This window comes from Pestalotiopsis fici, assembly GCF_000516985.1.
Source record: "Pestalotiopsis fici W106-1 unplaced genomic scaffold PFICI_Scf_1, whole genome shotgun sequence".
NCBI lineage: Eukaryota > Fungi > Ascomycota > Sordariomycetes > Amphisphaeriales > Sporocadaceae > Pestalotiopsis > Pestalotiopsis fici.
The window spans coordinates 3567013-3593773 of record NW_006917091.1 but is presented as its reverse complement, the minus strand read 5'-3'; the positions used below and the strand labels follow the sequence as shown (position 1 = coordinate 3593773).

At 49.7% G+C, this 26761-nt stretch overlaps 8 protein-coding genes across 8 annotated transcripts; 3 read left to right on the top strand and 5 right to left on the bottom strand.

The window, feature by feature from the left end:
- Positions 1-294: 294 nt before the first annotated feature.
- Positions 295-3095, top strand: PFICI_01086 (uncharacterized protein; the record flags this gene model as incomplete). Its single annotated transcript, XM_007829667.1, has 3 exons — positions 295-391; positions 887-1596; positions 1653-3095. 3 exons carry the CDS (start codon positions 295-297, stop codon positions 3093-3095), a joined length of 2250 nt encoding a protein of 749 aa, XP_007827858.1.
- A 202-nt stretch (positions 3096-3297) lies between these two features.
- Positions 3298-4347, bottom strand: PFICI_01085 (uncharacterized protein; the record flags this gene model as incomplete). Its single annotated transcript, XM_007829666.1, has 1 exon — positions 3298-4347. The coding sequence occupies one exon, from the start codon at positions 4345-4347 to the stop codon at positions 3298-3300; it is 1050 nt and encodes a 349-aa protein (XP_007827857.1).
- A 5515-nt stretch (positions 4348-9862) lies between these two features.
- PFICI_01084 (uncharacterized protein) lies at positions 9863-12021 on the top strand (the record flags this gene model as incomplete). The annotated part of the gene is made up of 3 exons (XM_007829665.1): positions 9863-10202; positions 10267-11159; positions 11209-12021. 3 exons carry the CDS (start codon positions 9863-9865, stop codon positions 12019-12021), a joined length of 2046 nt encoding a protein of 681 aa, XP_007827856.1.
- Positions 12022-14111: 2090 nt separating this feature from the next.
- On the bottom strand, positions 14112-15666 carry PFICI_01083 (Oxalate decarboxylase oxdC; the record flags this gene model as incomplete). Its single annotated transcript, XM_007829664.1, has 3 exons — positions 14112-14809; positions 14865-15204; positions 15304-15666. The coding sequence occupies 3 exons, from the start codon at positions 15664-15666 to the stop codon at positions 14112-14114; spliced, it is 1401 nt and encodes a 466-aa protein (XP_007827855.1).
- A 1432-nt stretch (positions 15667-17098) lies between these two features.
- Positions 17099-17982, top strand: PFICI_01082 (uncharacterized protein; the record flags this gene model as incomplete). Its single annotated transcript, XM_007829663.1, has 2 exons — positions 17099-17351; positions 17420-17982. The coding sequence occupies 2 exons, from the start codon at positions 17099-17101 to the stop codon at positions 17980-17982; spliced, it is 816 nt and encodes a 271-aa protein (XP_007827854.1).
- A 443-nt stretch (positions 17983-18425) lies between these two features.
- On the bottom strand, positions 18426-20887 carry PFICI_01081 (uncharacterized protein; the record flags this gene model as incomplete). Its single annotated transcript, XM_007829662.1, has 11 exons — positions 18426-18499; positions 18568-18673; positions 18761-18983; positions 19052-19174; positions 19238-19368; positions 19446-19830; positions 19885-20005; positions 20062-20171; positions 20286-20359; positions 20415-20551; positions 20629-20887. 11 exons carry the CDS (start codon positions 20885-20887, stop codon positions 18426-18428), a joined length of 1743 nt encoding a protein of 580 aa, XP_007827853.1.
- Positions 20888-21642: 755 nt separating this feature from the next.
- On the bottom strand, positions 21643-23687 carry PFICI_01080 (uncharacterized protein; the record flags this gene model as incomplete). Its single annotated transcript, XM_007829661.1, has 4 exons — positions 21643-22005; positions 22088-23047; positions 23101-23258; positions 23315-23687. 4 exons carry the CDS (start codon positions 23685-23687, stop codon positions 21643-21645), a joined length of 1854 nt encoding a protein of 617 aa, XP_007827852.1.
- Positions 23688-24758: 1071 nt separating this feature from the next.
- PFICI_01079 (uncharacterized protein) lies at positions 24759-25763 on the bottom strand (the record flags this gene model as incomplete). The annotated part of the gene is made up of 1 exon (XM_007829660.1): positions 24759-25763. One exon carries the CDS (start codon positions 25761-25763, stop codon positions 24759-24761), a length of 1005 nt encoding a protein of 334 aa, XP_007827851.1.
- Positions 25764-26761: the final 998 nt, after the last annotated feature.

Here is a 26761-nt window from a genome sequence, read left to right as displayed (position 1 = left end):
GGCTAGTATGCAGGAACTGTCGTGAACCGTGATGCGTGATCCCGGTATTGGAATGAAGAGAACGCATGGCTACCCATCTGAGATTTGCGCTGGGCTATTCAGATGTACGCGATGCATGCACCGATATTTGGGTCCAGATCCCGCGTACCCGTTCTCAACCTGTTTCCGAGCTCTTCGAGTTGTAGTCCGATTTGTACAATGCCGTGTGTTTGTGCGAGATCACTCTGGCCATGTGAGGATCCGGCGAGACTGAGCCTCTCAGGTGCTGCAGAACCTGACCGGGTGGGTGAAACCATGGGCCCTTTCCGGCATGGAATCCGACAAAGATCTGTGATAACAGGCGGCGAATACAAGAACACCTTGCAGTCCGATGGAGTCATGATACGACGATGTAGGCAGCAACTGAATGTTGACATGGGTAGAAAATTATTTTGATTGTTCTTCTCAACAGTTAATGTGAGGGCGCGAGGTAGATACCAAGTGGTCTCGCAACTGGCAGTGGCTAGCAGCTGGCGGTTGTGCGCACCCACTTGACTCAATTGTCTTATTGTAGCGCGACTTTCAGTGCTGAGGTGAGAGTGAGACATGTACAGCAACCAGCGAGGACCTCAGGGGCGATTTGGTTGCCGTGCCCCGGAGTTTTGAATTTTGTTTTTTGTCTGAAGCAAATATCGTGATCGGCGATATACTCTTGGACTTTGTTTTCTGCCTGCACATAATTCGATCCCTTTGTGCATCGGACCGGCATCACGTACTGCAGCTTTCAGATTCCTCGCCGAGTGGACACGGCAAGACCGAAGACATGACGAAAACTGTGTGCATAATCGGTACTAAATACCTGAATCTATTAAGCAGTATATCCATTCCATTGCTGACAATATCGCAGGCGCTGGTCCTTCAGGCCTGGTCGCGGCCAAGACGTTTCTTCATGATGTGGCACCGGGGACTTTCCACGTGACTGTCTACGACGTTCAAACCCGCATAGGCGGTCTCTGGCCGCTAAGCAAAAATGATACAGCTGGCCTGGTGCATCCTTTGATGATCGCAAATCAGAGCAAACATACCGTGCAGTTTAGCGACTTTGCCTGGGATGATGGTGCGCCACAGATGCCGAAAGCCTGGCAGGTCGGCCAGTATCTAGAGCGTTATTCCAAGAGATATGGTGGCGCTGATATTCGACTTGGTCACAAGGTTGTACGGACGGAGCTTCAAAATGGCGGCCAGTGGCAAGTCGAAACCGAATCGGAGCAAGGTGCCCAGACCAGCGTCTTTGACTACCTCTTGGTTACCACTGGATTCTTTGGAAAGCCTATCTGGCCCGACTATGTGCCTCAGAGTGGCCCTCTATCTGTCATCCACAGTAGCAAGTATCGTGACTTGACAAGCTTGCTGGGTAAGGAGGAGACGCAGGGAAGTAAGATCCTCATTGTTGGTGGTCAAATGTCGGGCATTGAGATTGCCGGGACAATTGCATCTCATTTGTCATCTGCGACAAACTCTCCGGGAGAAAAGACCATAGCCAATCCGGAAAAGTACACGATACACCATGTTGCGCAGAGACCTGCCTGGGTTTTTCCACTCTTCACATCAGCCAAGGTAAGCACGTTTGGTCGTACAAATCTGTACTGAGACATTGCTGACACGTTTGACAGCCTGATTCTCGTGCACCACCATTCTTACCATGTGATTTGCCATCTTATAATCAAGCCATGAGGCCTCAACCACTGGCTAACAACTCGGGCCACATCAGCGTCGATGCTGCCAAGAAATCAAATGGTGTCTTTGAATCAGTTCTTGGCACCGACCAAAGTGACTTTTCTCCGGAAATCAAGATTGGGGCTGAAATTCGAGAAGAGCAACCGTTCCTGGCCATGAGCTCCCATTATGCTGACTTTGTCCGTTCAGGGCTGATCAAGGTCAGCCAGGGAAGAGTATCCGCGTTTGACGGTTCCACTGCTGCGGTTGTCCCTTCAGGCGAGAACATCACAGATGTAGCTGCCGTGGTTCTTGCTACCGGGTTCGACCCGGCACCTTCACTCGGTTTCCTTCAGCCCGAGGTGCTCGAGACCATTTCGTTTTCTCCCTCCACACCGACTCTGCCGGCTGCTCTGGCCTTTCATGGCACACACCATCAAGCGTATCCGAGTCTGGGCTTTGTAGGATTCTATCGCTCTCCATACTGGGGCGTCATGGAAATGCAAGCACGGTTCATGGCGCACATGTGGTCGACTCCAGCCCCATCTGAGAGCTTTAAAGAGGCACTTGCTGCAGACAACAGCATCGAGAGAACTTTGTCTTTACGGACAGACCCTCGCTGCTCTCAATTTCCCATGGGAGACTATGTATTCCTAATGGCCGAGTTCGCAAAGGCTCTTGAGATCCCCATCGTTCCAGCGAGGGAGACGCCAGCATTAGCCAACGGGAAAACCATGGATATAATCACGCCTGCACGGTATGTCTCACATGGCGCATCAGATGCAGCGCTCGAAGAAGTAGAGAAGAACCTAGTCTCGACACAGGAGACTGCCATAGCCGGCCTCACCAAGGCCAAGTTTGTAGCTCATGCAGTCTTTCGGTCGCTCCTCGGCGAATGGAAGCTAGATCGCGCGTTAAAGTCAAAGCTACCAAGCCATCCGAGCGGTCGCTTCGTGGGCACGGCAAAGTTCCTGCTGCGGGACGGTACTACCGACGGACGCACCGTTGCCGAGGGTCAGGACCTGGGAATGGAGTATCTGTACGTCGAGGACGGCGACTTCATCGCCGACAATGGTATGAAGTTTAGGGCCACGCGCCGGTATGTCTGGCGGTATGATGAAGCCAAGGATGTGTTGAGTGTCTGGTTCGCGCGGACTGACGACAACACGCGTGCCGATTACCTCTTTCATAACCTTGAATTTCTCGTACCAAACGGGGACGAGAATGAGGAGGCCAAGGACTGGCAGGCAGAGGCAAGCCACCTCTGCATCGAGGATCTGTATGACGTGCACTATGATTTTAATTTCAAGGCAGTCAACTTAAAGGACTGGAAGCTGGCTTACTCTGTCAAGGGACCAAAGAAAGATTATACCATTGCTGGAAAGTATAGTAGAGTATAGACAGCACTAGGAGGTGATAGATAGATCATCACATTTGTCTCACCACATTGTGGAACATAGCGTCTTAAATACGAAGCAAGCAGCCCGAAATAAGTTTCGTATTCTTTTCTTTATCTATGTCTGGATCTTGTCGGAAACAATTTGTAATGGCTTACATGCGCGATTGTGACTATCCTCGTTTTGTGCAAAGCATTCAGTAGACTCAGATACGAATGGGGATAGACTTTCTCCTCAACAATTCGCTCTTGTTTTGCAGCAATGAATTCTTACAAGGCCGATTATAGGAGAAATCGGCAAAGTTCTTCAGTGTGCTGGTGCCAATTTCTTGCAAAGCCTCCTTGGTGAAGAAGGCCTGGTGGCCACAGACAATGACATTGTGGAAAGTGGTCAAACGCATCAACTCATCGTCCTCGATGATGTGGCCCGAGTGGTCATTGTAGAAGAGCGCACCCTCGCCCTCGTACACGTCCAGCGCCAGACCCCCCAGCTGCTTGTTCTTGAGCGCCGAGATCACAGCCTTAGTGTTGATCAAACCTCCGCGGGAAGTGTTGACAATCATGGCACCCGTCTTCATCTTAGAAAGGGTGTCCTCGTTGATTATATGCTTAGTATTGTCCATCAGGGGGCAGTGCAGACTGATGATATCGCTCTGGGGTAGCAGAGTGTCCAGGTCCATGTACTCGCCGATTTTTTTGAATTCGTCGCTTTGAAAGGGGTCGAAACCGATAACCTTGCAGCCGAAACCGTTCATGATCTTTGCAAAGGCTACGCCGATCCTGCCCGTGCCAATCAGCCCGACTGTCTTGCCGTGGAGCGTCCTGCCAAGGAGGCCATCCAGGTTAAAGTTGCCTTCCCTCACACGGTTGTACGCTCTGTGGGTATTGCGATTCAGGGTCTGAACCAGGGCTACGGCAAACTCGGCCACCGCCTCAGGCGAGTACGAAGGAACATTGGCCACAAACATGTTGTGGTCCTCGGCGGCGTCCAGGTCGACATTGTTGAAGCCGGCACATCTCAGTAGTATGGCCTTGACGCCGTGCTCGGCAAGGGCTTCAATTACCGGGGCATCTGCGACATCATTGACAAAGATGCATACGGCCTCGGCACCTTTGGCGAGCTCGGCCGTTTCGAGGTTGAGGGGGAAGTCATGGTAAATAACTTCGATGCCGGCCGCTGCGTCGATCTCGGCGGCGTGCTCGGTGGTTAGGTAGAGCTTGTCGTAGGGTTTTGCGCTGAAGACTGCAAGCTTCATGGTGATTGTGAAGTCGAGTAGGTATAATGACGAGTTCTATAAGTAACGAACGGGACGAGCAGTAAGCTGTAAAGTCTAGACTATTAATATTGAAAAAGGGAATACGCGAGTTCTTTGTTCCTCGAGTCAGATCGTACGAGAACAAGCTTGGGTTGGTGATACAGCCCCTTCACTTTCCCTCTTGGCGCAGGCTTGGTTCCAAGTTCCGCCGTCTTACCAACCAACCTGCATTTGCAGAGGGACAGCGCAACCTATTATTCCGTACCTACCTCAACGCATGGCAACGGAATCGGCACTAGACAGAGCTTGAAGGAACGATTGGTTGGCACTCATAGTATGCGCAGTCCAAGACTTGTTGGCAATAATACCAGAGGCTTCTGGTGAAGCTTCATTTTCGACACGTCTGTGATGGCCATAACCACGATTGGACAGCCGAGCCATAAAGCTTTGTTGCAGCTCAACTTTTGGTGATGACGACATCTGACAATGCTCCCATCAAGTGAGTCCAGTGCCCCTCCCTTTGCCCCTCTTCTCCACCTGCCGTGTGCTCCATGGGTCTACTCAGCGGGTAATAGCGGGGCGGATCACCATATTTCAGTTAGCTAAGGCACCTCATAGTGGTGCATACACTAATGTGCAGAGTAGTGCCTTCATTATTCCGCATGTTAGTGTGCACATGCATAGTTCCTTTCTTATTATTCCGTACCAACAGATGGCGTACGTCCTTTGTCTTTGCGATTAGTCTTTCTTCGTTGCGGAATTTGCTGATGGTAGAATATTGCAACCAAATCCCGTGCTGGAATGCTTCGAACGAGACAGTTCGTCAAAAACATCTTACTTCGAATGATTCACACCCAAACCTGCTGTTTATAGATCATTCTGGTATGTCAGAGGCTGGTTTTGTAAAAATATACCTAACATATCATTTTCATGGTAGTCTTGCATAAAACTACTTCCTCTTACTTGATGGTCGTAAATCTTTACGAGTTGAGAAGGACATGTATTATGTGGAAAAATGAATGTGCTTTGCAAAGATTGCCTTTGAAGCCTCAAGTCACTTGAGAATACAGAACTGTTATCTACATTTTTATATTTGGTTAAACACACCTGGGATGTCTCGGTTCTGTATTAGTGAAGCTAATGGAGAAGACAGTAAGAAATTGAGGGACAAAGATTCATTGCCCGGGGGAATCAGTTGCACGCGTCAAGAGCGAGCACTACGAGTCCACGTAACGACGTACTTTTTACTTCTTCAACTTCAAGGTAATAATCAAAATACTTCTTCATCAAAGTGTCCTTGCGTAATATTCGTTGAAGACAAGCCTTATTTTCATTCATCAACAGTTTACAGCAAACAGGAAACAGTGGTCAGCTTGAGATCAACCCTCGCGATTCAATAACTTATGCGGTTCTTCATTCTTGATATTTGCATTCAGTATGAGTTAAACCAGGAGTTTTAGTGAATTCAGTCCCTATTAACACACGAAAACTAGTCAACTCAAACGAATTCCCTTCCACAGCGGAGCCAAACGTTTAGCATACAAGACCTGTCCTGCCGTGCCCAGTCGGCAAACTGTTTTGGCAGAAGAATCAAAAGCCGAGAATACTTCTCTTTCTTTCTACTCAACACTCCATCATCTTACGATCGTCACAATATTGTCCAAATAGGAAGGCAGCTGTGGCCGTATGGTGGGTGGTTTTATTGAGACCTCTACGGCACATCGGTTCCAGTCGATTGCCGGTAAATAGTTTTCGGGAGGCTGAAGTCAAGCCGTGTCAAAAGATTGGTTTCAGTTGCATCGCCTCTCATGCTACTAGTCCTATGCTTTGTCTTGAATCCCACCAAGGTTGTTTCGATTGCCTCCCAGTCTACCTACTTGATTCGATATCAGCCTCGGCCGAGTTCAACAATGCTCATATGAAATGACTCAAACGCAATACACACAAACAGCGTCACAGAACTTGAAAGATACGAGTTAGGTTGAGAACACGCTTACTTGTCCGGTCTTGTCTCTCGATTTGCCTCTGATAGCTTCTCCAGGATGGTGTGTCGTATTTCTGTTCGGCTGACTGGCCATCTCCTAGAGCACTTGCACAATTTTGAAGCAAAAATATAGGAACGGTGCAACGGGCCGAAAAGCTACTCACCGCCAACGCCCAAAACATATTTTTCATTATTCTTGGTTGCGGATATGGCATTTTAATAGAATTATCAAGGCCCAAGTCGAACCTATAAAGCATCATACCGAAAAGTCACGTGCGGTGCAAGGTTCATCGCTACACATCCGTGGGGAGGTTTCAGCTGGTCATGTTTGGCATTCTTGATTGGCTGCGATACCAAACGTGAGGATTCCCTCTCACCGGTTCGGAACTGCCCATCCCTTGATCTACATTTGTTTCAATAAAGTAGTCGAGGCTTGGAGCACCATTATAGTCCTTGTAATAAGCCGAAGACACAGCGAGTCTCCGAGAATCCGGTCCCTCTCCGCTGCGGGTGCTGCCGAGGTGGTGTGCCTGGATCGACAGGAATCATATTCTTCGCGATTGGCTCCTCGAATCCTCGAGGTAGCATCCAGAAATGACGAACCCGTTGTGCATAAATAAAGGTGGCCTCGCTACCAAGCTAGAAATATTAATAGGGCCTACTATTCAGCTGAGATGGGTTGTTTTGTCCCAAGAGGTTCGTCATTGTAGCATTCCTCCTGGGGTAATGCTAATGACACGATTGGAGGAGGACTGTTGTGTTTGCGCCCGAACTCAGCTGCTGTTGTGAATGCCGAACCATGGCCAAGATTCGTCCCATGCGACATGTGAATTGTCAATCCTATTCTGGGCTTCCCTGATGGTCGCCGAATTTCTTTGTACCAAAATGGGTTCTTTCATGATTGGATTCTTCCACATATCTTCTAAAAACTGAGACTATTGATTTGGCTATTGGCACCAAGCACTAGATACCCAAATCAGCCTGATTGGCTAAGCACCACATAAAAACATATCTTATACCAGACTCCGAATTTCGAAAGGATTTCAACATCGAACTAGTGCTGTTCCAATTGTATTTCGTGAATTATTAAAATTCATACAGGAAAGTAATGGAGGCCATCTACTTTTAGGCTTGATTGAGGCACAATCAAGGCAGGAGGGTAGAATAACAAAGGTCTTGGATAGACAACAATCCTAACGCACCAGTCTTGATGCCTGGCTCTACTTGCCGAAGCTAGCTGGGACAATTATAGTTATAAGGACAGTTTCCCGTCGATAGAGGGCCTAACCTGAGTGAATTCTACACTGCTAAGCGTGCGACAAATTTTACATAACATTGATCATTAAGAAGCGTAAGACGCCGTGTTCCTTAATGTTAAGAAAACTTCAAAGCCGTATTGGATTCTAAGATTTTCATCCGATGGAGCTGGGATGCATTGAGTACTTCGGTATATAATCTTTGATATATTTTTCGGTCCTTCTTTCTAACTAGTCGTGTCAGATTGGTTTCCATAAGTCCGTGTATATTATAGCTCATGTCTGTAAAGAGGCATTGTATAGTCCTGGCTCCTAACTACCGTCGTTCACGGGCCGCAGAGCCTCATCCTAGGCTTGTCCCCGAAAGACCAACACGACTTGAGGTATCGCGATGATTGAATGGACAAACCTCTTTATTTGAACTTTGTCGTTGATGTTGAGGCAGTCCCAAGACATCTTGGCGCTTCGCCCAGCCTGCCAAGTTCTAGGCATACGTTGCCAAGCTGCTGAGCATTTCTCCAAGAGCTGCCAAAACGCCAAAACGGCCCTTGGCGGTGCAACAAAAAGGCTGATCAGTTTGATGGATTGCATGCAATTCGCATCAGCTGATCTGGGGTAAAAAGCTTAGCCACGACTTCAATCAAGAGATTTCGAAAAGTCAACAAATTAAACCATCGTGAAGCAGTTGGAATACGCATTCAACAGACTAGCACTCGGAGAGCGAGGGATGGAACAAGGAGAGGAGAAGTTGTACCGGCTCGCCCAATGGCGACAACGACGCTGCGCCCCAACTCCGCACTGCCGCTCGGATTTTAGTCAGGTTCGGCAGCTTGTCAATTGTGACAGACAAAGACAATGTCATGGCTGTCTCTCTCCAAAGGTGGTGAATCCAGAAGCTCCCTCACCGGCCTCGTCGGCCAATGAGGCCCAGCGACAAGGTTTCCCCACGCTTTATTAGAAAAACAGGAATACCAAACACCAACGGCTAGTGCTGATATGCTGACCGAATTACAAGTCTAGCTGTGTAAGTGCAACAAATCGCAGGCAGCTCCAACTTGGAGTCTTGATGTACCAGTACTCCCCCCCCCATGCTAGGAATTGCTGATTCATGGCCATCTTTCCAATGGTGTATCTGTGTGCCTGTGCTGTCGCTTCGCTTCTTTTGCAACATCGGCTCTACTTCCTAAACGAGCTGGATGTCACTCGGGTAGAGCAAATGCTCTTTGGAGAATATAGCATGCAAATATGCCTAGGAGCTTTGTTTTCTTTTTTCGCCCTGCTGTTAGTTTTCGACAGTCGCAAGGCAAATAGTCGCCCGGAAAACGCGGGTGAAGCCCAACGCTTGTAAACTATGTTGCTGACCTGGGCAGATTATTTGGAGAGCATTAAATGAGGTAAAGTGACATTCTTGGATTGCCCTTTTGTTATACTTTGATTTGAAATGTATTGGCAAATTTTTGACATCCTAGTTTCATGATCGGCCGATATGATCAACATAATAACAGAACGAATACCATACTTGATCGCGATTTGCTTCTCGACGACTTACCAGGTAGCTGAATCAGAGGCTGATTGTCACAAGGCACAGATGTGCAGAGCAACCCTTGACGGCGGTAGATTCGACATATACAGCCCCCCCCCGCATGGGAGTATATTTGGCGTTGCTTACAATGCGAATGACACACACTCATCACACTGTCACCCCACCCATCTCAACTGTTAGGTATCGAGTACGTCGTGCATGAGTAGTCCGGCCATTTCGGTAGATGTCCCAGGACGAATCCCAGAAACGAATGTCGGGGGGCCACCCCGGCTCTTGCACGGTAATATATGGTTAGGGTCTGAGATGAATACCTCTCTGCTCATGGAGGTGCGACCATCTGCAGCCACGCAAGCAGCAATCCTATTTCTCTCGATGGTCTTTTGTACTACGGATCAGGCCTTCTATTTGAATGCATTGACATACCGAAAATTGCGAGAATGAGCCGAAGGAGGGTCACAATAACGCAGCAGCACCTGAGGCAGCGTAGAAAACAACCTCGATTAGTTCATGTCTGTATCTAGTATCCTGGAAGCAAGATGCTGAGGCTGTGTATATAGAGCTTGGCAGCTAGCCACCATAGACTACTCGCCACCGAGTATAGATCTAATCTTATTCTTCATATCTCTGCATAGCCTAAAGCGGCTTCACTCTATAAAACATTTGTTGAATCCCTTCCCCATAGTCGGACTGGCTTTCTGACTTTTGCTGGCATTCAACCAAGACTCTGCTATCATGGCGATCATCTCCGCCAGCGAGAAGGTTGATGCCTTCAGAAACGTTGTCAGAACAGATACGACTACAAATAGGGTGAAGAGCTTTGTTGTTCAAGGCAGCCCAAAGTTTCCGGGAGCCGCCCAGCAGTATCTTCTCGACAAACTGCCCATTGTTCAATGGCTGCCGCGCTACCACCCATCATGGCTCATTCAAGACTTTATTGCTGGCCTCACCATTGGCGTGATGCTGATCCCGCAAGGACTAGCATATGCCAAGATTGCAACGATTCCCATTGAGAATGGATTATACAGTGCCTGGTGGCCAGCTGCGATCCAGGTTTTCATGGGAACATCCAAGGGTGATTTACACTTGCTTTGGCAAAGTATACATAGCTCATGGTGCTAATACCTTTGATCCCATAGATATTTCCGTCGGACCAACTTCAATCTTGGGTCTGCTAACCGCCGAGATCGTGGCAAGCTATTCCGACGAGTACAGCCCAGCTGCCATTGCCAGTGCCGTTGCTTTCATGGTCGGAATCTACTGCCTGATTCTCGGACTCCTTGGTCTCGGTTTCCTCCTCGACTATGTGTCGGTTCCCGTCCTTACTGGTTTCATCTCTGCCACCGCCCTGACCATTGGTTTTGGCCAACTGGGCAGTCTGATCGGACTCAGCAACACACCATCCATGGTCTTTGACATTATCGGCGACGCTCTCAAGAGACTCCCGCACTGGGACGGACCGACCTGCGGAGTTGGCATTGGATCAATCATTCTGCTCATTGCCATTGAAAAGATTGGCAAGAAACTGGGCGAAAGGCACTTTGTCTTCAAATATGTAGCCAGCAGCCGAGCCATTATCGTCCTCTTCATCTTCACGCTCATCAGCTACCTCGTCAACAAGGACCGCGGCGACGATCTGGTCTGGGGTATCAGCAAGGTCAGCACCCACGGCATCGCAACCCCCAAGTCCCACGACGCCGGCCTCATTGGCAAGGCGGCAGCCCGCTCGTTTGCGCCCTTGGTCGCCTGCGCTTTGGAGCACCTTGCCGTCGCCAAGGCCTTTGGACGCAGGAACGGCTATGCCATTGACCAGACCCAGGAGCTCAACTACTTGGGCGTCACGAACCTCGTCAACAGCTTCTTTGGTGCTATGCCCTGCGGAGGCGCCATGTCCCGTACCGCCGTCAACTCTGAGTGTCGTGTCAGGAGCCCTCTGAGCGGACTGGTCACCGCGGCTTGGATCATCTTGACGATTTATGTCTTCTCTCCGGCGCTATACTGGATTCCCAAGGCCACTCTCGCCGCCATCATTGTACGTAACCTTGCCTTGTGATATTATGGACAATGCTGACACTTCAAAGATCATGGCCGTTATCAACTTGTTTGGTCCCGTCTCGCTGTTTTACAAGTATTGGAGAATGTCTCTGGCAGACTTTATCGCATCTCAACTTGCCTTCTGGCTGACAATCTTCCAGTCGGCAGAGATTGGCATCGGAGCCGGCGTGGCCTGGAGCCTGGTCTGGTCACTGCTTCGCTCCGCCTTTGTCAAGGCCGACGTCAACATGAGCACCAACGATAGCACGTCTACAGAATCATCACAAGGACTGGACCGTTTCAACACCACGTCGGGCGACCTCTCTACCGTCTCGGTCCCCAGCGACACTGTTGTGGTACATTTCAACGACTCCATCTTCTTCCCCAACGCGGCGCGCAACAAGCGCGTCACCGTCGAAGCCATCCAGCTCGTCTACGACAAGCTGCCCGAGGCGACCGTGTTTCGGTCGCGCGAGCGCAGCTGGAGCGTGGCGGCCGAGCGCCGCGTGGAGCGGGTGCGCCGGGAGCGCCACATTTCCCTGCGCGACGTGCCCCTGGCCGTTGTCGTCTTTGACTTTACCATGACCTCGTGGATCGACACGACGGGCGTGCTGGCGCTGGGCGAGCTCAGGGCCGACATTCGTCTGCACTGCGGCAAGGAGGTGCAGTTCCGCATGGTGGGCATGAACCGAGGGGTGCGCAGCCGCTTTGCCCGCGCAAAGTGGCCCCTGTCCGACTTTGACGACGAGCACTACCTCGACGTTGATGTCGTGTATCCTACCCTGGAGAGGGCCATTGTCGATCGCGAGAGGTTGGGTAGCGTTTTGGAGGCGGTAGTGTCAGAAAAGGTTATGGACTAAAGGGCTCTTTCCTCTCCTTCCTATGTCGATCAATACTTGATGTGTCCATTTTGTTTAGGAATTTCTATTCTTGATCTGATGGCAAGGGTCCCAGGAGCACAAGTCTGTTCTCAAGTACTAGTTCTCCTTCGTTTCTTATCAATATTCGTGTATAAAATCCAAATATTTCAAATTCTAAATAATGATTCCCCTACAAATTATCTTCACTCCATGTCACTTTGATAGTAGAAAGATACTCTACCTCAATTGTGGTTTGAAACCAGACACCAAATCAATGTTCATTTGGCTTCGCAATGGAGTATATGTATATAATGCTAGTAACTCGTCCAAGTCATGTGTAGGCTCCTGATGAAAGATGCTACTTCATGATTGTCTCTGGACACGAAGCTACATTTAGGTGCATTTGGGCGGCGTAAAGGCTTCGATCCCTATTGGTCATGAGAGGATTCCCCCAGCACTAGCACTCATCACATTGATGGCGGCATCAAGCAAGGGCCAGCATGTACTCAGACATGAGGATCTAGCCAGGTCTGTATAGATAGATCCACGGCCTCATGAATTTCCATGAATATGGAATGGCCTTATTGTGACAAGCTTGACAAAAATGTTGGCCTGAGCTAGCTGCATACCTCGTGCTTGGGTGCATATCAGCCCTCACCACAACTACCATCTTTGCAAGGCTCTAGTACGAATGTACTTGCTAAAATGAGAATTCATTGGGACGTGATGAGTAGCAAACATGGATGTGGAACCCGGCACCCCTCCTATGCATCGCTATGCATCAATGAAAGTGATTCATCACAGCTCCCCCTGATCATCTACCACCATGTGACGACAAGATCCACAGTTGCGGCGCTTAGAAATGTCCTGCACCTCAGTGGACTAGATGATTGAATCCAATGAGACCCCTGGAGTACCTGGTATTGATGGTATCCTGATGCAAGTAGAGAATCGATATCAATAGAAAGTTGGGCAGAGAAAGATGTACCGTCGGTTCGCTTACCGGGTCCCGAGGCACATATACAAATAGCGGACGGAATGTAACACACCAAAATTTTGCGAGCTTCCTGTAAAATATCATGTCGCTATAAGGGCACACAATGACGAAAGCAACCAAGTTATATCCATGATTAAAACAGTTCAAGTACAAGTACAATGATTTGTTTTAGTTGGCGGCAAAGACGGACAAATGATAAACAAAAAAAGAAAATCGGAGAATATAACCATGGACTATTCGACCCGTGATCCACAGCGGCCCCGCGTTTCCATATAAAAAGGGAAACATGGTTCCCCGCGAAAAAGAAGCCCAGCCTGCCCAGGAAGCTTGGAAAAAGCTTACCCGCACTTGGCAAAGCTCTTCCCAAGGCCCTGCCATTATATCAACCCTGGGCATTTCTCCCTATCGCAAAGGGTAGCGTGGAGCCTGGCGACTGGGGGGAGCATCACGACCTTGATAAACAATGTCTTGGCCTGCGTTGGACTGCCCAACTACCTTCTTGGCTTGCTTCTTTGGAAGTGGCAATGAAACAGAAATGTTTTTACTGCCTGCTGCTATTCGCAGTCACTGGTGGAGCCCAAAAAGTGGTCCACGGCCGCGTTATCCCTCTTCATGATCGATCACTTGGCTGTCGGTAGGGGCGCCACACGCGACGCACCCAAACCAAACCAGAGGGCACCGCGAACCCCTCCCCCTCCCCCTCGACGGAGACGAGCCTGAGTTCAGCACAAGCTTGCGGTTTTTCCTCTAGCGATCGATATGCGACCGGACGAAATGCTCCCGTTGTCTCGAGGAAATGCCAAGAAACTTCCTCCCATCTTCAGACCGCATTGTGACAGAGACATGTATGAATACGAAAGTCATACGAAAGGTCGAAAACACAAGTAGGCTTCTTGGATGCGCTTTTATTCCAGTTTCGATAATTATACATTTCCAGATTTCCCAATTTCATGATGCGATAACTTTGTACCAAAATTGCGTCCTAGACAAACTATCGATGTGTCTTCGATAACGAACGATCCTCGCGTTCGACTCGTGCTCAATACCGTAAACAAACCCAATGTATATATGAGAAAATGGAATCGTCCGCAAGTTATTTGAGCTCGCTTGAAGAAACTCTTTGATGAGAGAAGAGATCTGCGTCGGGCTGCGTAACCTCGTCCTTGGCTGCGCTCTTGACCTTGTCCCAGAAGATCTCACCGTTCTTGGGGTCATCAGCAAACAAGTGGTCGATAACCATCTTCTTGGGTGTCTCGCCCATCCACTGGAACAGTGAAAAGTCTCGGAACTCATCAGCCTTGAAGACCTCGAGCATCTCAATGGGCTCGTCGCCAATGTTCTCGACGAAATGTCCCATGTTGCGGGGCACGATGCCAACATCGCCGGGCACGTAATCGAATGTGCGGGCGGTGCCCTCGGAGCCAAAGATGGTGATGCGCGCGCGCCCCTTGATGAAGAAGGACCACTCATCGGCATTTGGGTGCCAGTGCATCTCGCGGATAGCTCCGGGTTGAATCGTAACGTGGGCGGCGGCCACGGTCTTTGAAATGGGGAAGTTCTTGGAGTCGGTAATGCGGACCTCGCCCCCCGTAGTCTGTTTGGGCTCCTGCTCCAGCATGCGATGCGCAAAGTTGTACTTGGATTTCTTGACATTCTTGCCGGTCGGCTTCTCGTCGCTAATCGAGCCGGGAAGGGCGCCCTGGAAGATATACTTTTCACCGTCGGGGATGTGCGCAAAGATCTCGGGTGCCAAGTTGAAGTTCTTTGAAATGACCGACTTGGGGGTATGGGCTTTTTCAACGATTAGTTTCGACCTCAATCGGAAGAGTTATAGAGCAGTTCTTACCTAGCCAGTCCGTAAGAATAAATGTAGACTCCTCAGAAAAACCTCCATCGTCAAAGACCAGCAGAAACTCGGTTCCATTGGGGCTAAGGCCTTGGAGAGAGTGTGGCACACCACTGGGGAAATACCAAAGGTCGCCCTTCTTTAGATCATCAAAGAAGCTGCCGCCCTCATAATCAATAGCAGTGATGCGGACCTCGCCGTCCAAGACATAAGCCCACTCGGCCTCCTTGTGCCAGTGCAATTCTCGAATGACGCCTTCATCAAGGCGCATATTGACAGCAGCCAATTCGACGCTGGTACCGAGCTCTCGGACTGTCGTCTGTCGGGTCCAGCCGCCCTCCTAGTTTAGTGTATAGCATGTTAGCTGCCGTACAAACACCTAAAGTCGAATGTAGTGAAGCCCCGATGTGAGACAGCGCAAAGAAATAAACCTTCTCACCTCAATTCTCACGTGCGAATCAGCAAAGCTCCAGCGCATGTTGGCCATGTTGCCATGATCGGTACTTGGCGGTCGGACGAGATCTGGATTCTGTCGCGAACGCTCCCAATTCCATGGGCCTAATACCGAAGAGCCCAATCCATTGCGATAGGGCAATGGGTCCAATTCGTCACCAATGGTGTCGACGGCCTTGTCCAGAGGGTCTTTGAAACCCGGCTTGTAGGGATTCTTGGCATTTGTGTACTTGGAGGGCAGCGGTTTGCCGTCCAAGAGCCGCTGGCGGGGGCTGTCCTCGACGGGAACGGCGAGGCCAAGCTCACCAAGAACTGCGCCAAGTAGGACAAGAGAGCTTCGCATCTGCATGATGGAGGAGTTGGTGCGACGGTGGAGTCGGTAGTCAATTCAGCCCTATGATGAGTATAGCATTGATTGGACTAGGGAACCAAAAAAAAGAAAAGAAGAGCAAACAATTCAGGGAAAAAGAGTAACAGAGGGCAAAGACAGCAAAGGTTGCGGGCTTTTATATATCGCCCTGGTCGTCCAGCATCGAACCATTTGGTGACCGCATCAAGATTTAGACCCGAGGCACCTCGTCGACAGTCCCCAAACACAAGCTTAAAGCTGTGTACCTACAGTCAGCTTCCACCGATGTACATTCGTCTACCTACCCTACATACATACCTGGAGCTCTGCTACACCTCTGTGGGGATTGGACAAATACCTAATCTCTGTTGACCTTACCCCAAAGCGGCCGTCTGAGCTACATTAGCATCTTGGAATGACAAGGGTTGCCGCTCACAACATTTCGAGGGCCTGTCATCAACCTACACCCAGCTCCGTGGTATACACACCAATCGCTTCCCTGCTTTTGCCCAAACAAATTGTCTGACAACCCCGAATCACCTTCAACTGCCGAGACAAGACCGACAAAGCATCACCGAGAAAGCCGAGTCTCGCCCGCTGTTCGGAGAGGGAGACTGGTTGAGGGAAGCTCGTGGCAGGTCACCTTTGGTCGTTTCTTGGTTTCTTGGGGTTGCCCATAACTCATCTCGGTCAATCCAACAAGAAATGAGGCACTGCTGAAACTACGCCTTGATAGGCGACCAGGCTTAACTTCTATTGACACGAGGAAATAGATGATCCAGAATCTGTTGTTTAACCAAGTGGGCTCACATGCATCTTCTGTTGGCATTACTGACAATTCCATAGGACCTTGATAGTGGGATGGGGTACATTTGAGAGCTGCTACATCCACACAAGCGGAGTCTGGGTTCTGACAAGGGTTACACCTACCCACAGCAACCAGACGCCTGGCCCTACACATTACTGACTACCACTGAGTGGGACCCGCTGCTAGCGTTGCTTAGTGCACTGCAACGGGGAACGGGGCTCCGCCAATACAGACATCAGCGTCATGGCGGGGCCTGGACTAGGGAAGAGGAAGCCCAGGAACATCAAACAAAGAGCGGCTGGCGGCACTCTTTCCGCCGCCAACCCATAACAAAGTCAATTGCACAGCCTCTGTTCGGCAAGTCTAGTGACAAGTTTGCTTCAGAATTGACAATAATTACTGGGACAAGATATACCTCGCTTCGGAACCTCGGAAAGGCTTCCAAGTCCTGACCCTCGAGGCTAGCATTGAGCAAGTTTTTATTCGCCCAAGCTTTTTGCTAGCACATTGCTTTCTGTGGACTTCTCACCATCTTCTATAAGTCGAGTCGCATTTCCTGTGGTTCATCAAAGCACCTCACAAGCAGACCCCAACCCCACCGCTCAACACGTCAATAAGTCAGACATGGCCACGGAGAACGGATACGGCACGGTCGGCAATGCCAATGCCGGCCGAGGATCCGGAACGCGCGGTGTCGTCGACGAGGAGCAGGCGCTATTAGGACAGCCGCCGGCCAAGTCTAATTGGCGCTCCCATCTCACTGTCAACGTCCACCGAGACTGGGCCGACTTGGTTCTCCTCTTGTGCTATTTCGTCACTGGTCTCCTCGACAGCGCGTCGATACAGACATGGGGGTCTTTCGTCTCCATGCAGACAGGTGAGCCGCATTATGCACTTGTGATCAATGCTTCAATGTTGTGTGTCAAGCTAAATAGACACTCGCAGGCAACACGGTCTACATTGGCCTCGGTCTAGCTGCGCCTACTGAGTCGACGAGATGGATCAAGTCGGGCACTTCGCTAATCTCGTTTTGCGTGGGGTCTTTCGTCTTCAGCCGATTCCACCGGTACTTTATGCCCAGTCGCCGCTGGGTGCTCTGTGCCTCGTTTGTCCTGCAAATGGCCCTCATCATTGCTGCCGCCGGCATCCTGACGTGGGGACCCAGCTCGGACAATGAGCTCAGCTGGAACGTCTTGGTACCCATTGGTCTCGTCGCCTTCCAAAGCTGCGGACAAGCCGTTGTCAGCAGGGCGCTCAAGTACAATGCCTTGACCAGTGTCGTCTTGACTAGCATTTACTGCGACCTGTTCTCCGACGCCGAGCTGTTTGCAGTAAATAATACTGAACGCAACCGCAGGGTCGGGGCACCCGTGTTGCTTTTGCTGGGTGCCTTTGTCGGTGGCCTCATCGTGCGTACTGATCTGGGAGCTGCTGGCATCCTGTGGATTGCGGCAGCGTTCAAGTTGGCTGTCGCTGTGACATGGTTCTTCTGGCCTGCAGCCGAGTAGAGCCTTTTGAAAGAAAGATCTTTTCTGGTCAAGGTCTTTCAACGGTGTTGATGAATGGCCTATAAAAGGAATGAGTTGCTTGAATTTAGCCTTTAGTAATCTCATTGATATTCCCTTGGGCTAATGTTAAAGTTGAGCCTCATGACCGGAGGCGCTGCGGCAGCTAAAGCTCCAATTGCGTTCAAGGCAAATTAGGTCACGAGCAGATACAGGCTCGATTTTTTTGCTCCCCGTGCGCCATGTTAGAAGTTGAACCGGCACGAACAATAAGCATTTGTATACTCTCAGCTTCAGGGTGTAGAATTACATACAATAGACTTATATGGTTGGTCTATAGGGTCGTCGGTAGACGGATGTATTCAATTTTATTCTATATGCAATCATGACTAATTCTATAGCACTGGCCATTCGATGCTCTAAATGACTACCGCCACAAACCAACTCTACCTCCGGAGCGCTTTCTCTTTCAAGAATAGCGCCGCAACCAATCCAAGTGTTGAGCATGCGAGAGACACGTCTGATGATAAAGGGTCAGCTCCAAGTATTGCATTCGGTTGGAGATCCAATGAATATCATGGCACTCACAATGACTATATTCAATACCCTCGACATACGACTCCACGGCGGCTTTGGCAATGAGAGGAGGGGCGCGATCCAGATACGCAACATCGGCAGCAGCACTAGCGATTGCCTAAGTAACGAGACACAGAAAAATATTAGTCAACTCTGAAGGAATATTCATCGTGCGCTTTTGTAAGCAAGGTGGTACACGACTGACCTCTTGTATAGCATCAGCCCCGAGACCGAGCGCAGTGAGCCGGACAAAAAGTCCGTCGCGCAGTCCCGCAACAATGAGGGCGCTGCCAATGGCCATGATGATTGTCGTCGCCATGGGGCCAATCAGGAAAAGTGCCGACGTGGCGCTGCTTCGGTCCTTCGGTTCAATAGACGCCTGGAGCGCAATAAAGACGGCGGTTTGAGCCATGCCCGTGCCTAGTCCGCTGTTGCGGGGGAAAAGAGGGTCAGATGTCTGGAGACACTGGACGATACCAGATTGACAATTACTTACCCGGGAATAATGTACATGGACTCGGCCCAGTTGGTGTTGCCTTGCCATCTCAGGATGAGCAGTGAGTAGCATAACATGCCGGCAGCTGTTGCGAATATTATGAGAGCCTTGTATCGACCGGTCCTTGGTCCGTATGTCAGCATCAAAAGTGTGACAGTCAAAGAAATCTACATCGTGGAGACTCACTTTTTGATTACATGTCCCACAGCTAGTGCTCCGATGGTGTTTCCAACGACCGCTGGGAACAAGTGTGCACCAGCAATAGTACTCGAGGTTCGTTGCGTGACCTGAAAATACAGGGGCACGCTATACATCATCTGCAGAGGGGGCATTGAGCACAAAGCGTCCAAAGTATGAGGTCCAGGGAGGTGCGAATCAGGCGCAAAACACTTACAGACAATTGTGCGCTCATCTGACACCCATTGATGATGAAGCACAGGACGGCATTCTTATTGTGCAGAAGCCGCACGGGGAATATTGGTTCCCTGGCCCAGTTCTTCTCCACGAGAAAAAACAACCCGAGGAGAAGCGCTCCAGTGACAAAAAGTCCCAAGATCAAGGGATGGCTCCAGGGCAGTCGAGATCCTCCAATCTCGGCGGGCAGCATCAGTGCAAAGATTCCCAGGCCCAGGAGTGCGGCGCCAGTAAAGTCGATGCGGCCGAGCTTCTTGCTCAGTCTGCCGTCGCTCGTGGTGTTCGACTCGGGCTTGAGCGGCGGCAAGACGAACCAGCATATCAGGGTTGCGGCGGCAAAGATGGGGGCTTGGCCGAGGAATGACCTGTCTTGGAGGTTACTCGAAAGTTTCTAAACATGGAAGTTATGGTCTCCTTACCATCGCCATCCGATCGTGTCGGTAAGCCAACCACCTAGAGGACCACCGATACTCCGGCCAGTGGTTGATACTATATTGAGGTAACTCTGCCAAGCAGCAACTTCTCTCAAAGGTGCAAGATCTGAGAAAATCGTTGGTTAGTTACTTATCCTTGTGAGTGTAGCATCTAATACTAACCTGTGATAATGAGAGCAACGAGGACCGTCATGCCAGCTGAGCCAGACCCCGAAACCACACGGCCAATGATGACTTGCCAAAGACTTTGCCCAACACCGCTTGAGATTGCACTTTTATCAGCTCAAGAGGACCTTTGATTTGGTTGCCTACACAACTTACACCAAAGCACTAAATACTGGAATTAGTAACCGTACTGGATAACTCTAGCGTTGAGATGTACTAACCAACCAATCGCGAACAATCCATAACATAGGAGAAGCAACGGTTTACGACCAAATATATCGCTTAGTTTACCGTACTTTACAACATTAGCAAAATTTGTTGATTTTGATTCGAATTGTCAAGAGAATTACCAATGACTGGGTAGCTAATCCAGCAAGCATGAAGCCGATGAAAAGCCAACTCGAATTTTCAAGATCATTGAACTCGGAGCCAATCACCGGATGTGTTGCCAATACGAGAGATCCATCGGCATTGGTCGTGAACGTGCCTGGGGGAAACAAGGTAATGAGTAAATATGAGCTAGACTCAAAAAACCAGGTTGATCATATGCATTGGCAGTCTTACCGATCAAAAGTGCAACAACCGTTCTCGCGATGAAAGCGTTGCTGTACCGCCTGCCTTCTCCTTCTTGGCCAGCAGCTGCTGCTATCCGCGGGGTCGTCACCACACCGCTCTCTGGGTCTCGCGGTTCTTCTACGCTGCCGTACTTGTGATTGTCTCCTTCGCCATCGAGTGACTTGCCTCCTAGCAGACTGGAGGTTTCGCTGGGAGTTATCGTGTTACTCTCGGACGACGCCGCAGTGGCGTCATCTTGGTATGTCATGTTCCTTTCACCTTTCCACCGTCCAGCCCGGAGGAATCTGGGTTTGTATAGTCTCTAGCGCTGCGTCGATCTTTAGGTGCAGTATGAGTATAAAGGTGTGAAACAGCCAATCAATCAATTAAACAGGGCGATCGACACGGGCTGTAAAAAAACAACAACGAATACCCCAACGAGTCAGGACAAGGTGAAGAATACCATTCAAAAAAAAAAAAAAAATCCCAACGTGAATATGCACTCATTATTTCCCGGCTGTTAACGAGGGGGGTCTAATCAATAGCTCCTGCCTTCAGGTGCCTGCATTATGAGCAAGCTGATAGCTGGTATGCAGTGTAGTGGGGCATCATCAGGGCGCTTGCGGCCAGTGGCATTGCTGGTAATAACAATCGCAATGGAATCCCCGAATCACGACATCGCGCTATCTAACCAACTTCTCGGTAACCCGGCTGCCAGGCACAATGTTTTTCAAGGGCCGACTCATTATTGAATGCCATCTGGCTGATTAATTCCGCCTTGACTTTTGTCTCTTGGGTCATCCTCACCGGGGGGCAAAAGTTTATGATACAAGGTACGATATATATGCTACTATTGCTATTGTAGGTTGGATGGATACCATGAATCAATGTTGTATGATTGAACGGCAACCACTGAAAATGGTCCCGCAGCTCTTTCGTCAGTTGTCAGCAAGAAAACATGCATGACATTGATACAATAGCCCAATCTCGTCAGACTCCCGATTATATCATACCAGACGACTCTCAAGTCCACTCCGACCACGGAAGACCATGACGATAAACCAGTCCGTCCGTGTCAAACTGCGGTCCCTCGGCATCCAGGATATATCCAAACTCGCAGCGGTTGAATTCAATCTTGACTTGTTTCTCAACATAAAAGTCGTCAAACCGGGGCGAGAGCGCATCGTCTAGGCTATTCACATTGCCGGCAGGGTGTAACGAGTGCCACGGGCGAATGCAGGTCTGCTCCTTGCACGACTTTAACACGAATAAGAGAGAATCAAGTCGCGCTGCCACCTTGTCCAACGGGTAGCCGTTGAGCGACCTCGGCGCGCCTGGACTCTTGGCCCTGGGAGCTAGTAGGTTGTTCAGCTGGCCAGGATCGGTCTAGTTTTCAGAGGCCTAGAGTTAGTGGGTTTGTCCTCATACTATTTCCAACAGAGCAAAAACGTTTCATGTTCAACCATACCTTGAGGTCATACAGCTCGTGCTCGTTGGTGCACCAGACGGAATAGTAAAGATTCCAGTTGTCGCTGACAACGCGCAGGGCTTTGTACGTATTGTTGCCCCACCGAGACTCATAGCCCGGGAATGTCTTGCCCTCTCCGAGCGCGAGACCCCAAAACTCGACATTGACATGCTCGTGGCGAGACTTTGCCGCCTCATCAATGCCGTTGCCGGTCAAGGGAATGGCGTCACCGTCAAAGTGCGCTGCTTCAGGTATCTTGCCGCCAATGAGGTCGATGATTGTAGGCGCCAGATCGGTATGGGTAGTGACAATATCCGCCACGCGGCCCTTGGGAACCTTGGGACCCCTCACAATGAGCGGCACGTTAATGTCCTCCTCAAAGCCGCACTCCTTGCCCGGCGAAAGGCGATGTTGGCCAATGTGAAAGCCATTGTCGCTTGTGTAGATGATGTAAGTATTTTCCAATATTCCGAGCTCTTCCAGTCTGGCAACGACGCGGTCCACGAGCTCGTCGACGCCCTGGAGCGCTCGAAGGCGGGATCGGTAAAAGTGGTCGTCATAGTCTACCACCTCTCGGCTACGCTTTGGAAGGTGGAGCATCCAGTTTGCTCCCGAAGGCTCGTCTGGGTTGAAATTCTCGGTCCTGGGGACTTTGACGTCTTCAAAGAGATGCTTGTGGCGGTCCGCCGGTATAGGTGCCGTGAACTTTGGCGCAACCATATCTGGCCGGACGTCGTATCCGGTGCCCAGAACTGATGCATCAACATTGCTGTGGGGAGCAACGGGTGCGAGGCCCAGAAAGAAGGGTTGCCCAGACGATGCACCTTCGTCGAGGAGCCCCAGTGCCTTTTCCGTCAGCACATCCACAGAGTGTTGACCCTCATAGCTGACCGGTTCCTCCTTGTTCCGCTGGTAGACGCTCCGTAAATAAGAATAGGTAAACGGGTCAAGGAGAAAGTCCTTGGGTATTGATCAGTTGGGTGTAGCAATGATATGCTCGAGTGGAAACTCACAGAGCCATTCCAACCTGCGACATGAGGCGAGTTGTAATTCCAGATGGTATGGGCATTAAACAGCTTGCCAGTATAATATGTACTATAGCCCTCTTCTTGTAGCCAGATAGGTAGGTACGCTTCATTGAAGCCCTGGCTCAAAAACTTTGGATACCCGCCTGTATTATGTATGAGCACCTTGTCTGAGTTTAATAGAAATCCAGGGCCATCCTACCATAAGGTGGATTAACATCAGTGACATTTGTATTATGTGCAGCTCGACCGGTCCAGAGGGACACGCGCGAGGGACAGCAGATTGCAATTGTGCAAAAGTGTCGCTTGAAAAAGGTTCCCTGGTCAGTGAGATGCTTCTTGACCAATGGCATATATTCGAGTGACTGCATGTGCAGGTCCTGGTCGTCGGTCAAGATGAAGACAATGTTTGGACGGCCACGACTGCTATCACTGCCGACAAGCGGCTGCTGTTGGCCATTGTCTGGGAATGGTGGTGGGATATGGCTGTCCTCGGTGCCATGTACTGGCGCCTGGCCATTGGCGTGGGCTCTGCACGCTGCAAGAGCCAAAATCAGGGCGCTTGTGAACAACATGATTTGATCTTGATAAATCAAGTTCAATGATGTTCTGAAGCCAGAGACGACTGTTCACATTCATATGTCGCTGACATGCTGGAAATACCTCTCTCCAATTCCCACCCACCTGGGGACCATGGATTTTAGTGGAGATACGCGACGCTACAGGGTACCGGGGGCTGATGGCGTGCTCCGATACCGAAGCATTCGTTTCCTTGTACAAATTGGAAAGCATTCATCAGTCTAGCACTGGCGTCTAATTCATCAAACCTGTTCCGAGATGGGCTATCATTATGACCAGAGGCCCCAATTCCATCCAATTTTTCATATCACATTTTCTTCTCTGCTCTTTCGTCAGGTCTCATATACGTTTGACACGATGAAAAACTAGTCCGAAGCTTCAATAACTGGAGCCTATAGGTACATTTATTACCTAAGTGCAACGACGATCACCCCGCCCTTCGAGCGCCAGTTTTCTATCTTCAGGTTCAAAAAGTGCCTCTCTTTACGATCATGACGAGAGAAATAGTCCGCTAGCGCACTGGACAACAAACATATAAACGACTCGAAAAACGTGATAGCTCGGAATACTGATTCTCGGGTTCTTGTCCGCCAGCACAAGTTCTGTACGAGTACAGACGTTTTATTTTTTAGCGACCATACTTGTCAATGATTTGTAAGTTTAATATAGCCAATACTCTGCGTTCATCAGCATGCTGTGCTTTAGGAATATCACAGTCGGGGAGATTTATCATTGTGTGGATCTACATTAAGCGCCCTAGTTATATAGTCATACGAAGCGAACACCAAGAAGACCTGCGTTTGATAATGGTAAAAGCTGCCGAACAATCAAAGTTCGAACAAGGGCAGTGCCAACTTTCGAGTTCCAACACAGAAGACAGCAAGCAGCCGATGAGAACCGGTATCAGGAATTAAAAATCTTTTTAAGAGGGGAGTCACTCGTTTCATCAAAATCTAGCAACTTCCTTTGGAACTGCGGTATTTGATTTCCTTCATGAACTCGGCCTGCAGTAGTAACACAGAACCACACGCGAAAGTGGTGAATCAAAGTAGCAAGCTCCATGCTATTCACAACTTGGTGGTTACTCCAGGTACAATCTTTTCCAGCTTCTTGACGAGTTCATCGTACAAACGCTTCTGTCTCTCTTCACCACCCGGACCAACTACAACAGTCGCAGGCGTCCTCACCTTGCCCACATCCAAGTATTGGCCATGCGTTCCCGCTCCGCCGCAGGCTCCAGCAACTAGATTTCGCGAGCCTTGTTCCGACGTCCTGGCAAGGATGAACTTGAGGACGCGGACTTGCAACGAGTCGATCTCTCGTGACAGCTCGCTGTGGCACATTCCGGGATTGGTACAGTTGATGATGACCGAGTTCGAGTCCAGCGGCAGCCGAGCGGCCAGCTCGCGGACGAGAAAGACCTGCATGAGCTTCGTAGTCGGGTAGCGATCCGCAACTTCCCCAGCAGACTTTTCCTTGTTGTTCAGGCGGTTGAAGATGCCCTCGGACGCTTCCGCCTCTTTGAAATCAATCAAAAAGTGCGTGTCGCTGGTGACAATAGTCAGATGGGTCTTGACATTGTATCGTGCCGCGGTGGCCCGGAGCTTGGGCAGCAGGAGAAAGGCGAGCAAAAAGGTCGAGACGACATTGACCGTCACCATGCGCTCATTGTCTCGGACCGTGTTCCACTCGACCGAGGCGACGCCCGCATTTTCCAAGAGCACGTCGAGCCGCTCGAGTTCACGATCCGCTCGCTCTGCAAAGGCTTGGACGCTTTCGTAGCTGGCCAGGTCCATTGGCCATACCTCGATGATGCTGGGGTCGACATGGGTGGCTTGCACAAGAGAGCGCTTGGCGGTTTCGCCCTTTTCCACCGAGCGCACGGCTATAATGAGCTTGGCGCATCCCAATGTGAGAACATGTTTTGCGCCTTCATATCCTAGTCCCGTGTTTGACCCAGTAATTATGATGGTTTGTCCGGCGAAACTTGTGGTAGGTTTGGGGGCATTGGTGAACAGTTGGGCCAAGATAAATTTGGCCATGTGCAATGGCGTGCCATCACCTCCGGGCATATTGAGTATGAAGTCGTATAGTATAAATGAGAGTAGGGAAGATTTCAAGTGTTGCAGATGGCTCTGAATGCGTCTCGACTACAGATAATGTGCTTTTCCTATAGAAATGATAACTTTAAAGATTTGATACACTTTCTGACAAAATCAAAACGGCCTTACAAGATCGCGCACTGCTTCAAACTTATAAACATTAAACTTCTCGAGATATTTGAGCATAACGTTCAACCATGATCGCCAGACTTCGGTAATCGGACAAGTGTGAAATGGCGAGCAATGAAGCATTCGGATTATGATTCTGGAGCGTTACCAAATCCGGCCTTCGGGACCCGAGAAATCCGTTGCCCGGTCTTTATTACCCTTCTTTTATCATGTTTCAACGTATAACAAGGCGAAAAGAAAGTAAAAAGACTGTTATAGAAGAGCCTTGCTGCGCCAATTTCATTTGTTGCAATCGTTGACATGTTAAGTGGCGCATAAGCAAAAGCCTACAAGCCAAAGCGCGCCGCCTCACAGTGTACTATAGGGTATGAGATACAGTATGATGAGTGGACATATGAACAAGCTATTATGTCGGCAAACGCAGACAGAGACAACGTATTCAAAAGCAAGCGAATAAATGGAACTACAGTACACTACTATTCCCTGATTCCAAGATCTTTGGTGCAATTGCAAAACTTAATTGGCACATAATATTGGGATTCGGCGACATGAAAAGGCATGTGCTGCGACGGTCTCCAACACATCATCTTCAGCCATTACATTGCGTGCAAACCGTGCGTGAGACTAGATCCTCGACACTTGTTGAAATAATTGAAAGAAGGACCTCTAGTATCCTGTTCCATCTATTTGATTGCAAAAGCTCACAGGAAGCAAGTACAATGACAATCAACGCTACGCCTTGCGCCTAAGGCCTCCCACAGTTCCATGCATTTGGGCCTCCTCTTATCAAGCTTATCATGGCCAAGAGATCCTTGTGGACAATCCTCGCACAATGGAAA